Here is a 17,572-nt window from a genome sequence, read left to right on the forward strand (position 1 = left end):
CGGACTACTACAGCCCTGTCCCAAGCTGTAAAGTTATATAAAGTATATCTATACTGATGGGATCTATCATATTATAGATATGAAATAAGCTTGTTAGATTTTGTCCTTTAAAGATGTACTGTACTAACACTAAAACCTAGAAATGAGTGTGCATATATATGCTGAGGCATACACAGAAGAAATCCAACAAAGAAATGTAATGAAATCTATACAAAAATTAGTAAAGCAGGGCATGCCCAGAAGTGTCTATCTAGTTTTGGACAAAAGCTTATCACTTGTTTCTCTTGCTTATCTCATTCTGCAGATAAGATATCTGAAGCCTAAAGAAGTGAGGAGACTTGGACAAGTTCAGACAGGCTGTGTAGATCAGATCTAGGCCCTTTAATTCCAAATTCAGCGCTACTTCTATCATACTAAGCTGCTTAAGGAAGCAGGAAAATAGAGAATAAATTTTGTGCAGTGTCATTAAAATTAAAAAAGTTCTTGAATGGGTAATATTTTTTATTTCCTGGAAAACTCACTCATACATAACAGTCTACTAATGTCATATTATTCATTCATTCATTCATTCCACAAGAGCTTATTAATGAGAGAATTTGTATATGTGTGTTCATGTATAAATATTCATGTATATGCATAAAAGAACATTTTATCTTACTGCATTTGAAATAATGTATAAATTATATATTATATAATGTATAAATAACGTATAAAACTTCTGGTTGTCAAATAAAATGATTCTTGGAAGACATATTTATACAAAGAGAAAGGTAACAGAACTGAGGAGAGGGAGAGGGATAATTAATATCAATGTCTTTAGAACCACCTTGGGCTAAAGTGTGTTGGCTTTGTCAATTAGTAGTGTGCCGCCTTTAACAAAGTCTATGGGCCTTCACTCCCATAACATAAAAATGTGAGGGTTAGACTAGATGATCTTCAGAGATTATTCCATTTTAACAATCCAGAAGTCAGTGTAAGAGAGAGACAGAGAGACAAAGAGAGAGATAAACAAAGAAATAGAAAAGCAGAGAAAGAGCAGGAAGGGAGAGAGAGAGAGAGAGAGAGAGAGAGAGAGAGATAACATAGCTTTAATTTGCTAAAATTGATATGAACAAATATAGCAGTGGGTACTAAGATACTTTCTACTAAATTGTTAACTGCTTTGAGGGGAAGAAACATGTTTCTTCCTCATGCCCTAATACAGTAAATGCTTACTGGGCGGTTCTGAATTACCTGATAAGAGAGAGGTAGAACTCTCTCCCTTTAACAGGTGGGTATTTGAACAAGGACTTTTCAGAGATAATTCATTAATGCAAACAAATGACTCAACTGAGAGGGTTTCACGAGAGGCTGATTAGGGACAGAATCTCGAGGAAAAATGCTTTCTGAAGTCCCTGAAATAATGCCCTAGCTGTAAATGCCAAATTCTAGTCATATTGAAAGCTACTCTGCAATGAAGAATATCTTTTATAAGCTATACATCTCCTCCAGGGCCTAGCATGTTGTCCTTTACAAAGCAGGTATTTAATAAATGTTTATTAAATTAAATTGATTTCACAGAGAAAGAAGTAAATGCGGTCCCACAGTTTGAGGATTTTGAATTTAAGTTTTAAACTGACACGAGGCCACTTTGGTTATTGCTACAGAGGCATAGCAGGAAGAAAACTTGCAAAGGCATAGCTAAAGTTTTATTTTCAAAGCCATGAAAAAGTTTTGTAAAACTTGATTCCTTCTCTGACCAACACCAATGTCACAAAGTCTGTTGGGTTTACCAGTGGTGCCTACCAGCTGCAGCCCCAGACACCTCTCTACACACTCGCAGCCCACAAAATTGTTACTGCTTGTTTGGTAAAAGCTTTCTGCATAATTTGTAACACTCTCTGCCCCTTTCAAAACTGCTACATCTCAAGCTATGACAACCCTGAGAATAAAAGGACAGCATAACGAGATCCTGATTAAGTGAGAGGTAGCATAGAAAATAAAATTTCCTATGTCAAGCAGTACAGCACAATTCTCCAGTTCTTCGGTAAGTAAAAAAGTCAGTGGCACCATTTTTTGCGTGTTTACAGCAGTGAGGTCAAACTCAAATACAAAGTATACAGTGTGGGCTGCACATTGACTTAGTTTAAAAATGTAATATTTAAAATGTTATAACTTACTGTATTTTAGTGTATTTTGTTAAATATTCCCCAATTACATTCTCATGTAGCTCGGGTTCCATTTGGTAGTATTGTGGGCCACTGTGGGCTGTATGTTTGGCACCTCTGGTTTACAGTAATGTTTAGGACAGTTAGAACATGATGGTATCTAAAGTACCTTCTAATACCTACATTCCAATCATCTGCGATGCTTTGATGCTAATGATACCGAGTTTACTTTTTCAATTTCAGTTTAAATCAATAAACATCACTAGGCTCCCTGGCGAACAACTGCACTCTTAGCTATAGCCAACTGCTATTGGTTACATATGTGACTAGTAGAGAGAATATGGATGTAATTGATACAAGGCGTTAGAGATTGAAAGCATGTTCACTATTACCACTACTGGTAAAAACAAAACAAAACAAAAAACAGATAAAACCCCCCCCCCCACACACAAACATTATTAGTGAGTCATCTTCGAACACCAAAGGTAGAATTTTATAGTAGGGTCTACGATTTTTCCTGCCAGAAAACTATACAATTTATATTTTAAAGTTATTCCCTGGGGCAGCTAGGTGGCACAGTGGATAGATCACTGGCCCTGGATTCAGAAGGACCTGAGTTCAAATCCAACCTCAGACACATAACACTTACTAGCTGTGTGACCCTGGGCAAGTCACTTAACCCCATTGCCTAACCAAAAAAAACAAACAAAAAAAATTATTCCTTACCACATGCCCACATATCCACTGGTTTTCCATAGGGATCTTTTCGTAACACCTCTGGGGAAAGATATCCAGGTGTGCCAGCAAAGCCTGGGAGAAAGTACAAGTATTATAGAAAATATGATTTTTTTTCTGATAAAAACACTACTTTTTTTTCTTGGCTTTCAAGATACTGTGACATGTTGTCTTCAAAGGAAATAAAGATGGTAGCACTATTACTACAGATCAGCCCCTTTTCACGGTTCTGTCAATAGTTATCTGTCCTGGCTTGTAACATTGTTGGAAACAGGATCCATTTTCTAGCTCAGAAGGCAAATGAGCCTTGTTGTACAGAGTTCTGGCAAACTAAAGCAGAGATCTGGATAGGACTTCATATTCAGTTCCATTTACATGGGATCTAAACCAAAATCTGTAGAAGAGTTAGAGAAATGAATATGTAAAGGATTAACGACTGTAAAAGAAAATACCATGGAAGCTCACTGTAATATTTATTATTTCCAGCAGAAAAGAATCTCGTTTAGGATTGATCTGCTTAGTATCACTCTTCAAATGGTTAATTACCAAAATATCAAAAGGATCTTAATACAAAGCAGCTTTACTAACAGGTAGTCCCATAGTAGGTTGATGAAACTGGCATTAAGGTGTGACTTCAGGATATATGTTTTTGTGTATTGTGCTACTGACTGTCATATGAAACTATCAGTGGTAGTAGAAGCAAGCCCCAAACTATCAAAGAATTATAAAGTTAAAGAAGTATATCTATCTATATTTGTTCAGCTGTTTCAGTCATGTCTGACTCTTTATGACCCCATTTGGGGTTTTCTTGGCAAAGATACTGGAATGGTTTGACATTTCCTTTCTTAGCTTATTTTGCAGAGTAGGAAACTGAGGCAAACAGGGTTAAGTGACTTGCCTAGGGTCACACAGCTAGTGTCTGAGGACAGATTTGAAGTCAGGTCTTCCTGACTCCAGGCCTGGCTCTCTATCCACTATGCCACTTAGCTGTCTTATTTTTTTTTTATATATGTGTGGTATCATTTAGAGGGGAAGTTCAGAAACACTCAGACAAATCACCTCCAAATAAATACCAATCAGCTTTGCATCTGGGCAAACATATACATATACATACACACATATATATATATAACATCATTGATTGGAGCACACATTTGATTAAGCTTGGAGGAATGTTGTGGCAGAGAGAAGATGGGATCATTAGTAAAAGAAAAGCCAGACTGAGGGCAGATTGAAGTATCTGATTTTTAGTGCCAGAAGTAGGAAGAAGAAGAGGGAGAGATGATAGTGGAGGGTTTACTCACGGAGAGAAAGAGGAAACACCACACTGACTGCTTAAGATGGTGACAAAGAACAGATAGTCAAAGAGAAAGCAAATGCCAATGTTGGGAGAAAGTGGAAATTCCTCAGCCATATTCAAGGTCCTTCAATAACTGGTCCAACATTACCTACCCAAACTTCTATTTTACTACTTGTTGACTCAGCCAGCCTATCTTCTCACGGTGCCTCTAAATACCCTTCTTATTCACATCTCCATGACTCTGTTCTTGACAATTGTCAGAGAATGCTTTTTGGTCTCCTCTCGGAGGCCAAACCTCCAAAATAATCAGGGCCACATTCAGAACATTTTCCTTTATGAAGCCTATCCTTGTCATTCCTGTTGCTTGGTCTTGTCTCCACTCCTTATTCCTTTGGCATTCAACTAATAGTTTATAACTAATCTTGGGGCTGCATCTGCATGATGTGTTCACAACCCTGCTTACTGATAACTCTCAAATTGTATTCTAGCTTTATGTATGTAACTGATCTTCCTGTCTAGGCAAGAATCATCTAAATATATATACCCTACGAGAGTGGGGTATATAGCAAATGTTATTGGATTGCTAAATAGCAATAGCAGCTAGGTGGTGTAATACATAGACAGTCGGGTTTGGAGTCACGAAGACCTGATTTCAAATCAGTCCTCAGACACTTAATTAGCTATGTGACCCTGGGCAAGTCACTTAACCCTGTTTGCCTCAGTTTCCTTATCTGTAAAATGAATTGGAGAAAGAAATAGCAAACCATTACAGTATCTCTGCCAAGAAAATCCCAAATGGGGTCACAGAGAATTTTGAAATGACTGAAAAACAAAAATAACAAACTTATAGAACATTTATTTGGCTTTGAGACTAAGGAAGAATAAATAGATTTTTTTAAAAAAAATCTATTATTAAGTAACAAATTTGGAAAAGTCTCTTATCAATTATTGTTTAAAGACTTTAGAAAAACAGGTAAAAAGATTCTTTTTGTTCAAACTCTATAACTTTGCACTGGTCATCCCCTATGCCTGGAATATACTTCCTCCTCACCTGTAACTCAAATAATCCCTAACTTCCTTTAAGACATTACTCAAGGACCTCTTTCAATACCAGAGGTGTGTAGGTCTGAGATTGGGGAACCAGAATAGAATGTAACTGGGAAGTGTTTAACAAAATAAATTAAAAAAAAACAACAACATAAAAACATAATTTGAGATTTTTTTTTTAGTCAATATGCAGTTCCAGGGACCTGTTTCTATTTGAGTTTGACACTACTGTTTGACATTACGTGTTTCCAGATCCCCCAAATGGTTAGTGTCCTCCCTAATTAACTACCTTATGTGTAATTACTTTATATTTATTTTGTATTCAATTACTTTGTGTATAAACACACATAAACAGACATTCTTTGGAGAGATGTGGCTTAATGAATAGTGATGGACTGAGTTCATAAAATAAATTTGTATCAGGCTGTTTAGCTCTGTGACTTGAGACCCCAAGGCTGCCTAACGGAGCTCTGTGGAGTCAGTAAGTGGAGAAGTGTGTGCTTGGTTTCTCCACAAAACTCTGGCAATATTGTCTCCACGGAATGTGGTAAATCTGAAAGCTCAAAATGTGGATGGATCCTGGAGCTAGCCTCTAGGTGAGCAGAGACAAATATTTAACCCTACTTGTACTATGAATATTAGCATCATCTTCAAGAAAACATTGTATTTGAGTTGGACATCTCTGCCGAACTCTGCAAACATTCTCTGGAATCTCTCATTCCAGAGGTTTCTCTATTGTCCCATTGTGTCCTCTGGAAACCCCATAGGGCTGGAAGAGACAGAAGCAATCTAGTCCAAACTTCTCATCTCAGAAATGAGGAAACAGGCTTATGGAGGCTAAGTCACTTGGCAGAGGTGATGCACAAGAGGTCGGGCTGCAAGCAAGTTATTACGATATAATGTAATGTAATGCAATGCAATGTAATTTAATGTAATGTAATATAATAAATACATATTTTATGTCATGTTGTGTTGTGTTATGTTGTGTTATGTTACATATCATAACTCTGTTGCTTCACTGCTGGTAACATATGGTACTATTGATCATATTAAGCTGATGCTTTCCCCCTGAAAATAATTTTGAATATATTTTGAATATATTTTGTACGTAATATTTATGTATGTGTTGTTTCTTCCCAATAGAATATAAGCTCTTTGCAGGACGGGGATGTCCATTATGATTTTGTTTATGACTGGGTTTGTATTCCCAGTTCCAAGCACAATGCCTTTTGAATTAAATTGAATTGAGTTGGAGATAGTATCTAGTCCAAGTTCTATGACTCAGGAGTTATGTGACTTCACGTACATTATTTAATTTCACTGAGTTTTAGTTATTTAATTTTTAATATGGGATAAACTATATAATTTTAAAGTTCCTTCCAGCACTGTAACTATGATAAACACAATACTATTTTCAAAGTAAAGCAAGTAGAAAAAAACGGTTATCTAGAACCACAACTTGGATACCTGCAAGTAAGAAAAAAAAATCTTTCAATGCGAACATTGATGAGAAGAAAGAGTAATTTAGTGGACAAAGTGTCAGGAAACCTGTATACTTATTCCACTTCTGACCTGTACTTGTAATTTGGACAAGTCACTTTATTCCCTCTGAATCTGAGTTTCTTTACCTCTAACATGGGAATGACAATACTTGCACTACTTATTTTACAGGGTTGATAGAAAGAAGATTTGTTGCAAACTTTAACACTTATTACAAGTCACTGCTTGTGAACAGAACTTTGGGGAACATAATAGTACTCATTCTTTTTTCCCCTAGCCTAGAACTTCACTGACTATATTCAATACTGTTTTATAACTTGAAATATATTGAAACTCTACAAGAATTTATCTGCACAAAAAGTGTGAAATATTTAACTTTATAATGTCTCATCAGGAACAGAGAATTGAAGTAACAAATTAGAAAGGCATAAAAGATCATATTTTTTTTTTGCATGAGAATTGAGCTCTATCATACCTACAGTAAAATGAAAGGAGGTCTACCTTTTCCAAATATAAAGCAAATTCTCACAGTCCCTCTGAGAAAGCAACAGGAACATTAGCACAGGTGGAATGTTTTAATTGGACTCTAGGAATAACTTATTGCTGGAAAAAATACAAAGTAATCACTGTCACACAGTAAAATTGGCTGTAATTTCAGAACTAGGTGTAAGAAGGAGACAGTAAAAGACATCAAGTAGGAAGTTAAGTGCCCTACTCTTCCATTTTCTAGGATCATAGTTCCATACTCATTATTTAGTTTAGCTGCAATGGAGCCTATGAAGCAAGGTAAGTATCCTGCTTATGACTGGGGTGGTTGTGGGGAGGGGAGAGAGAGAGAGAGAGAGAGAGAGAGAAACTGCTGTTTAGCAATTCCTCATTCCATCTTGGCAACTCTAGAGAAAAAAATACAGAAGTTAGTCCTTAGCTCTCAGTGACAGAACTTCAGGGATGGTAACAGAGGATAAGAAGAAGAACATTAGAAGGAAGTGGGGAAAAATCAGGACTTAGAGAATGAGAATAAAAGGTTTACTGTACAAATTCATCTCAACTCAGTTCAAAATACATTCATTAATTGCTCGTATGTTCATGAAACTGTGTCATTTGCTATAAAGAACAGGGCTTTTCCCATTCCTAAAAGAGGTTTTATTTGTTTGTCCTAAGAAAAACGTAAGAAGAAGTCACTAAAATTCTGACATTGCATTTGGTGGGGGAAACAGTAGCACTCTTTTTTTTTTTTTAAGTGAATAGCTGGTAAACATAAAAATTCAATAAAAAATTATGTTTGATAAACACATAAAACTTCTAAAAATAAGTTTAAAATAACTTGGGAAAGATGGAGATTATTTTTATGACAATTAATTGAATCAGTTTTGAAAAGGATTAAATTGGTAATGAAAATTATAGTGAGTCCTTCTGCCTAAAGGACAAAAGCTACACCTATGGTAGGATGCCCCCAATGGAATGTAACACCCTGTGCCTCTTTTTCCATGGCATTTCAGACATGTTTCCATGGGAATCTGTGTTTCTGAGAAATTCAATAAGACAGAAGCTTTGGCATAACGATGATGTTTTCATGCATACCTAAAACAACTGATATTTTTAGGCACCATCAACGTCTATACCTTAAGGTCAATTCCACGAAGACCATTTCCATTTCCATTGGCTGTTAAGGTTTGCAACACACCTTCTTTATATCAGCCTTCTAAAGTAAGTAATGCAAGTATTATCATTCCCATTTTAGAGATAAAGAAACTTAAACTCAGAGGGAGTAAAGTGACTTGCCCAAAGGAAACGGTCACTTGTCACAGGTCAGAAGTGGAATAAGAATACAGGTTTTCTGACGCTATGTCCATAGTTCATTCCACTACATTACTCTTTCTCTTCATCCTGTCCACAACCTCTAGCTACTAGAAATTGGCAATATTAGACTGAAAAAGTAGATCTTTTACTCATGGAATATTTATTTGAAAAAATACTTTTTACCTTTCCTTTTGTTCTTTTTATATGTATTGTGGAAAGTGATTCTTTCTTACTGGTAATTTCAACAGGAAAAGAGAGAGAGGAGAGGGTATTCTAGGCAGGATAGTATCATAAAGACAATAGGATGTTTGGGGAATAGTCAATCAATAATCACTCAGACATGACTGAAAACAGCTGAACAACAACAAAAACCAAATTTGGCTATTGAATAGGGGAAGTCGTAAATTAATTGGAAAGGTAGGTTTGAACTATATTATGGAGAACCTTGAATGCCAAGTAAACGAATTTTTTCTTTATTTGGTAAACAAGCAGTTATAGAAAAATGTAATATAAGAATTGAACCTCTGAAAGATTAATCTACTATCCTTCTGTGGGATAGGCAGCTAGATAGCCCAGTAGATAGAACACTAGATCTGACTTCAGAAAGACCCAAGTTCAGATCTAGCCTCAGACACTTATTAGCTGTGTGACCCTGGGCAAGTCACTCAACCTTTGCCTGCTTCATTTTCCTCATCTATAAAATGGGGATGATAGCTCCTATCTTCCAGGGAATGCTACGAGCATCAAATGAGATAATATTTGTAAGTGTTTTGCAAATCTTGAAAAGTTATAAAAATGCTATCACAATAATAAAGATAGCAACAGAAATAATGATCATCATAATTATTAATGCATACAATTACTATTAATTCTACAGATATTATAATAATTATTATTTCTGGCTCCAATATATCATCATCATCTTCTTCCTGGGCTGGGATCCTTTTTCTTCCTATCTATTTCTGTGACTTCCAGCACCTTTTTAGGCCTCAATTTCTTCACCTATAAAATATGTGGTTTGAAGTGGAAGATATCTAAGGTCTCATCTCATTCTAAATCTTATCAACCTATGTTTCCAGGCTCCCAGAGGATTGGAAGCATCCAGAGCAAATGCCTCTTCTGAATTAGGTTTTCAGATATGAGTGGAAGCATTCTTATTGAAAGTTGAATTGAATTCAGCATACCAGATGTTAGGAGAGGAAGAAGTGGAATTTTAGTGGCATAGTCTCTATCAGAAGAAAGAGCTACCTACGTTAGCTTGGGTAGATAGGAAGGAAAGAGTGGGCCAGGAAAATTCTGTGTGGGTGCTAAAACATTCAGGATGAAAACAGTAGCTATTTGCAAATACAGTTAGAAACCTCAGGATTTAAACCTATCTATAGATGATTTCCTCTTTTCTTAACTTTTCTCTCTGTTCCTCTGCCTGTACATATTCATTCTTGGAAATTGTGTCTTCAGTATGCCAAAAGAACTTTTGTGGGAAAAAAAAACTCCACCCTTTTTACGTGGAATAACATTGCTATAACATATGGTGGATTTACATTTTTTAGCTTTCTGGCTGCTGTCAGGTAGGCACAGCCTAGACAGCCTGAAACCCCTGCCTTTACCCCTTTTTCACATTTTTCCTGACTTTCAAAGCAACTATTCTACACCAGAGGCTTTCAGGAGAAAAGGTGGGTTTTCTTTGTTGTTGTTGTTTTGTTTTTTGTTTTTGTTTTTGTAGTTGTCAGTTCAATTGTTGTTCAAAAGTTGTGAATTCAGTGGGTCTTAGGCTGGCTGGAAATCATAAAATGAGGAAGAGAAGCTTTTAGTCTTTGGAATATAATTTATAAAGCAAGAGGGGAAAAAAAAAGCCTTCTTTCCTCACCTTACCAAACTCTTATTAAAAACAAATCTGTGTGGATGCATTCATTCAGTTATTATCTATGGAGGCCTACTATTTACATACATGAGGATATTAAAAACATATTCTTCTCACATAAAAAACTCGGAAGACATTCAAAATTATTTGAAATTTCTAAATGCTAGCAAACAACTGTGATCTCAGCAATATGGGTATTCCCTTTACTGACAGATTGTATCCGCCAGAAGAGATGAATTAGTTTGTTAGTTATATCAATGTTTAAGACAGGGTGGGGAACCTGCGACCTCGAGGCTACATATGGCCCTCTAGATCCTCAAGGGCACTCTGTCTCCACCTCCTTCTTCAATCAAAGGGCCACATTTGAGGACCTAGAGGGCCACATGTGGCCTCAAGGCCTCAGCTTCCCCACTACTGGTCTAAGATGACTATTTAAAACAACAACAAAAAGATGTACATTTTCAAATAATAATTCTGATGAAATGCTCCAAGTGATTTGGCTACTTTTTCCACATATCTATCTTAGGTACCATTTGTTAACAGCCAAGATCACTTTCCTTTATATCTGCTCCTCCCCCTAAACCTTCTTTAAATCGTGACATTGGGCTCATTTCTCAAGTTACTTGGTTGTGGGAAAAAAAAATTCTAAAAGTCAATTCTTTTTTTCCTCCCACTCACATTTTCTCATAAGAATTAAAAAAAAAAACAAAACAATTCTCTTTTCACGTTAAATAAGATGAGGTGGTCAGAAAAATCTCAGTGTCTCAAAAGTAATACAAAACTCTAGCCACCTTATAATGGTGAATTTTATTTCAAGCAGGTTGTGTTAGACAGATAACGAATTGAAGAAGCATAGTCTACCCACCAAACCATGCCTGCTGATCTCCTTGGACTTCGATGGCCAACCCGAAGTCCGCCAGTTTCACAGCTGCTCCTTTGGATTTGCTAGCTAAAAGCAAGTTCTCAGGCTTTATTTAGAAAGAAAAAAAAAGATTGTGATAAGAACACACTTTAAGCTATTACTAATAATTAACAATATCTGAACTTAAAAAAAAAAGAGAGAAAGAAAAAAAAAAGTCATGCATCGTCCTCTCCACAGGAGAATGTCATTCCTAAAATCCCAGGGAAAATATGGTTAGCAAATCATTGGAAAATGGCATGTGGGCAGGTTTCAGACAGATGCATAACCTTACTGAAGAGCATATGGGATGGAGAAGAAGATATGCTTGGGGAAATTTCATGATGAAGGTTAGCACCTGTCTCTGACCTACTCACACACTTCTGAAAGCCCCTTCAGGAACACCAGGCTACAGACAGTTATTTAAAAGATCTTTTTTTTTTTTTTTTAACAAAGCACAAATATTCTCAGCAGTGGTGAACTTGGTAAAGATTATAACAAGATTTGGCTCTATAGACATTTGGCAAACCCTTTAATGAATTTTAGCACAAATCAAATCCTAGATGATGCAAATATTTTTTATCCAATTGTGATATTTTCGATCCCTTGATGTTTTTAGACAATTCTGTACAATACTCATATACTCATGTTGATTTTAATTTATATGCTTAAGTTGCTATTTTTAGAATTTATTCTTTAAAGAGAAGATTAAAATTGCTATTTGCCAAATGTTATAGTTCAGGGCATTAGACTGTTTTCAATTCTAACTAAAATTTTTAATTCAGTATTAATTTTTTTTCGGAAGGCAAGTCAAATATTTTTTAATTACATTTCATTTTCTTAAGAATAGCATGAGGAAAATAATTTCCTTAGATATTTATCATTCCTTTAGGACTGACAGTTTGATCTAGGAATGAGGCTGTGTCTACACCATTGTTTCCCAACCAGTACATCAAGACACATTGATTCTTTAAAAAAAAATACCATTATTGCATGACAAGGCATAGGTTTCCTTTGTCCCCTTTGATTAATTCTGGCCATATATTTAGAAATGGTAGGAGAGGTAATTATAGTGGAGAAAAGAAGGCTGATGCATGGTGTGCATGTGGCAAATAGGTTGGAGAGGAAGATGATGCATAGTGTACATGCAGAAGTGTGCATGAATGAATTTGCACACACGTGAGTTTGTGGGGGGGGTAGTGTAAGAGTGTGGATAGACCGATGATAAGGTTGATAGATGGCTGCAGTGGCAAATGAGGCCATTCCTGGCTATGTCCCAGAAAATGTGTCATAGATGTGTCATAGACAAGAAGGTTGGGAAACACTGGATTTGATATTGCCAAAACAATTGTTTGAAAAATAAAAAAAAGAAAAAATCCATCAACTAGATGTCTGACTCTTCAATGGAAGACAAATGATTTTGTTTTCTTGCAGAAATAACTATTTTCTGACCAAGTTGGTTTATTCTTCTGGTTGTTTTGACCTTTTGTAAACACAACCTAAGTCGGTATTAAATGTATTAGTTAAGTCAGCCATGCAAATTAGCAGAGACCCATAAACCAAAGACTTAAGGAAATTAGCTGAAGCCTAAAATAAACCAGATTATGGGGAAGTAAGTATTGAAATAAAATATCATACTCTTTCAGGCTCCTGATGCTCACTGCCATCAGATTCATTGCTACTAAAATACTTGTTAAGAATGGGAAGTTTTAGAAATTTTTGAGGGCCAACAAATTCTTGTTTAACTTATCTTTATAGCTTATCATGTGACAATTAGAGTAAGGGTGGGGGCTGAAGATACCTTAATATTATGAAAAATATTTCTATGTTTCTGAAGTTTAAGTAAGTCACTAAAATTTTACATTCTTGACTTTTCAAATGATGTCAAAATATTAATATTTGACATATTTTAATGACCAAAAATTAGTCAACAAAATGAACTGTATTCTTTTAAATTATACTTTCAGTTATCATTTTCTTGAATAAATGAGCGACTTAAAGAGAAACCACATAGAACTTTAAGCAATGGTTCATTCTATGTCTTTGTTGCTTCACAATTCCAAGGCATCAAAGTGTCATATAGTTTTCCAATGATACACACACACATTTTAATTCATCAACCACACATTGATTTCATAATGTTAATGTCACAGGAAGCAAGAACTGCAATCATCTTTAAGATCATTGAGAATTTTTAAGTATCAAGTGGGGTTGGATTGTTTTGAGTAAATGCCATTGTATTTTGTATATAAACTTCAATTTGTATAAAAGGGCATTTAATCGTATTACAAAATCAACAACCTTCTGGGCACTACTGTGTGCCCTTAGACACCAGGCAGCTGCCAATTTAGGATAAATGGAATGCCTTAGATGTTTATCATGCATGAACTTTGAATGACTGGGGCATCTATTCGTAACTACAGAGACCTGGAAGACTTCACAGCACTACCTTGTGAGTCATCCAGGAAAATAACAAATCAGTTCAGATTAGGGTGCTATATATTTTACCCATGAAGACTGTTCAGCTGCAATTATGTACATGAAAAAGGCAGAGCTATTTGAAAACATTAGGTAGTTTATCATTATTATCACTGGAGTTATTTATTTTTAAGCACTATGTACATGTATACACATATGTATATATGCACACACGCACACACACCCATATATAATCCTTCAGGCAAATCTATCATCTAAAACTATGAATTTGTCAATCAGATAAAGTAAGAAATTAGTAGAGCAATTGTTCACCTTATGAAAAAGATACTTTAAAAAAAAATTTCATCATAGACTTTTTTTGAATAGGTCTCTCCAAGATCATTAAAGTACAATTCAGTTTATTTTTTAAAAATGATTTACATATATCTTTTTAGACTATATCTATTATGTAAAAGTATATGTCTATTTGAGCATATGCTTGTGCCTGCATGGTATCCTAAAAGTCTTAGTTCAGTTTAAAGATTAATAGCATCTTTATAATAAATTATAAATGTATATAATAACTAATAATAATAATAACTCTGTATTATAAACTGAACTCCAAGAAGATGAAGGAAAAGCACAGATTCACAGATTCTTTTGAATTATAGTAAAAGGGATTTTAAAGGTCATTTGGTCCAACCTTCTCATTTTACAGATAAGGAAAGTGAGGACCAGAGAAGTTAAATGGTTTTCCCAAGGTCATACAGTAGTAAACTGAAACATCTAGCATATAAGCCCAGGTCATACACAAGCCCAATCAGCTTTTCCACAGTACCAGAAGCTTTCCTCATTATAATTTTCTAGTTTATAAGGTTGAATCAATTCTCTCTGACTTCTTTTAAATGTACTATGGAATTTTGTTATTGTTCAGTCATTTCAGTCATACCTGACTCTCCATAACCCCATTTGGGGCTTTCTTGGCAAAGACACTGGAGTGGTTTGCTATTTCCTTCTCCAGCTCATTTTACAGATGAGGAAACTGAGGCAAACAGGGTTAAGTGACTTGCCCAAGGTCCCACAGCTTTTAAGTATCTGAGGCAACTCAGGAAGATGAGCCTGATTCTGAGCCCAGTGTTCCATTGACTGAGCCACCTAGCTTCCCTTCATGGAATAAGTTCCAACTTAAAGAAACCATCTTTCTAAATCTTTTTCTTGGAACGTAGTATACATTTTTCCTGTATAAAATGATGTTACCAAAGGTGGTTAGGCTCTTGGGTGTTTTAATACCCGAAAATAATTTTATTCCATAAAAAAGTGCAATTATCTCCGTAAAAACTAAACCTCTGGATTAAAAAATGGAATTCCTTTTCTTTCTTGCAGTTTTGGTGACTATACTGGAAACATCTTCCCTTTTGAACTAAACATTTAGCAATAGCATTCAGTTTGTGACCACTTGTTCTAAAAGCCTATGAAGGGATCAAACCTCCCCAGTCCTTAACACGGCTATCTCATCATGATTTTGTGCAGAATATTTGTATGTCAGATGCTCATAAGTTGGGGGATGTTTAAACTATGAAGTCCAATGTATTTAACACTAACAATGAAGTCCAATGTATTTAACACTAACTACAGTTAGGAACTACTATGTAAGAGCTTAAAACGAAAATGTTTTTGAGATGTGTCTTAAGTTTGTTCTGTTGCCACACCCACAGATAGGCTTCTTATCCATTTCTCTGCTCCCTAATGATGTAGGCTTTTCCATGACATCTGCTCATAGTGTCAACAACCACGAATAGCATAGCAGATGTAATACATAGCAACTGTTGCCAGTCCCCCCCAATATTTCCAGTATCATCTTTCACTATGATTTGAGAACTCTTTGAAACTACACAAAAGATTCTGAGGTACCCAGGCACGTAGCTTCAAAGGAAGTAAGGGATATGACTTAAAGATTGGTACTCTATGATAACTATAAATTCTTGATTCTCTATCAATTTAGAGAACCACAGAATCCTAGATTTAGAGCCGAAAGGGACTTGAGGAATGTCGAAGGTTCAACCTCTTCATTTTACAGATGGGGAAACTGAGGTCTAGAGAAGTTAAGTGTCTTGTCCAAGGTTAGATTTGTAACAAGGAGAATCGGCTTTATAATCAGCTTAGGAGAACTCAACAGCCTTTTAAACTTCAAGACAAATCGAAACAAACAAAACACCAGTCTCATTTATGATGAAAATCTCTCTCTCTCTCTCTCTCTCTCTCTGTGCTTGCCTGCCTGTCTGTCTGTCTATCTCTCAATTCAACACCATGTTTTCATTAGTATAATGAACTTCTGGAGAGAAAATGTCTTCTACCAATGTAGATGATGAGCAGCTATTCTACAACTTACAGTCTTAGAGCATTGACTGGAGGCAATAAGAAGTTAAATGACTTGCCCAGGGTCCCAAAGTCAGTATATATCATATACTAGAATCCAGCTCTTTCTGATTCTGAGCTAAGTTCTTCATTTATTTCATGCCATCCAAAGTCTTATGATCCCATAATTCAATAGCTTTGACTTAGAATGACTGTTACAAATAACTAGCATAAATATGATTAATGAGAATCTTCATCACTACTAACAACATATCATGCTTATTTTGACTTCTAATAATCACATGATCACAGATATAGAAGGGACCTTGAGGCCAACTAGTCCAACCTCCTGATTATATAGCCAAGGAGACTGAGGTTTATGGAGGAGAAATGGCTTTCCCAGGATCACTCAGGTAGTAAGAATGTTTTAAATCATCATACTTCAGAAAAGTATTTATTTTCTTTGAAAAGAATGAAAAAGAGGCAAGTCACTGTAGTGAAAAAATGCCAAAGTCTAATGCTCTGAGTTCTAATCCCAACTCTGCAAATTGGTACCTGTTTTATTTCGCACACATCATTCATCTCTGTGGACCTTTTTCCTTGTTTATAAAATGAAGGGTTGGGATCAGATAATTTCAAAGGTTCCCACTAGCTCTAAATCTATGATTACATGAAACAATGTGTTTTTTTCTCTCTAACTTGTCGGACAATTTTTTTGGCAATTTGTGAAAAGTCAGTCATCTTATTTCTTCTATTTTGTTTGAGCCTAGTATCCTTTAGCAAGGATTTACTAGCTATAGCTACATATTTTAAAAATCTCTTTTTCCTTTTCATCGATCGGGGTGCTTCAGTGAGTAAGTTACTTGTCAAGCATCTTTTGCTTTGCAATGTTTTCAGTTTCTCTTGCTTCTTGCCAATGAAGGTGTGAGCAAAGCTACTAGAAAGAATTAAACTGGAATTGATTGTGAACCTGATCTGAGAGGAAACAAATTCACTTCATTCACACATGGTGCTGCTAGTTGGAAAACTGGCTTACCTCACTTTCATTGAGAGCCTTCAGAAACTCTTAGAGATGAATGGCTAGGTATTTATACTTAAAATCTCTACTGGCTATGAATCTGAAATACTTTTAAGGAAAGAGTTTCTTCTAAGATACCTCTCCTTTAAGGAATATTTGGAAATAATCAGTTGTTGCCTCAAGACCATGAATTGTACTGTTCCATACTTTTCTGTATTACAGTTCACATTTTTATATCATTCTAAGGTTTCCAAAGTGCTTTGCATAGATTATCTCATATATGCCAATTATCTGTATGTAGAAAAATATACTTATGAATAGGATGAGATTATTTAGCAAAGCTGGTTACCAGGTATGTAGATAGATACACTTTCTTTTAATTAAACCTCTACCTAAAATTGGTACTGAGAAAGGGAGAATGGTTGTGATTTTATTCTATTCCAAACTTTGGAATTAACAATTTGACATCACGAAAAGAGATTAATGCATTTTA

At 35.5% G+C, this 17,572-nt stretch overlaps 1 protein-coding gene across 3 annotated transcripts in view; it reads right to left on the minus strand.

Moving 5' to 3' along the window:
* Nucleotides 1-17,572, minus strand: part of CAMK2D (calcium/calmodulin dependent protein kinase II delta) — a 340,685-nt gene that overhangs the window by 67,210 nt on the left and 255,903 nt on the right. For all 3 annotated transcript variants that reach the window (XM_027837545.1, XM_027837546.1, XM_027837547.1), the window contains 2 exons: nucleotides 11,256-11,358; nucleotides 2,874-2,957 (listed from right to left, as the gene is read on the minus strand). In XM_027837545.1, coding sequence (XP_027693346.1) covers nucleotides 2,874-2,957; nucleotides 11,256-11,358 — 187 coding nt within the window. The remainder of the gene's footprint in view (nucleotides 1-2,873; nucleotides 2,958-11,255; nucleotides 11,359-17,572) is intronic.

The sequence above is a fragment of the Vombatus ursinus genome, unplaced genomic scaffold (assembly GCF_900497805.2).
Source record: "Vombatus ursinus unplaced genomic scaffold, bare-nosed wombat genome assembly UNPS02014821.1, whole genome shotgun sequence".
NCBI classification, from domain to species: domain Eukaryota; kingdom Metazoa; phylum Chordata; class Mammalia; order Diprotodontia; family Vombatidae; genus Vombatus; species Vombatus ursinus.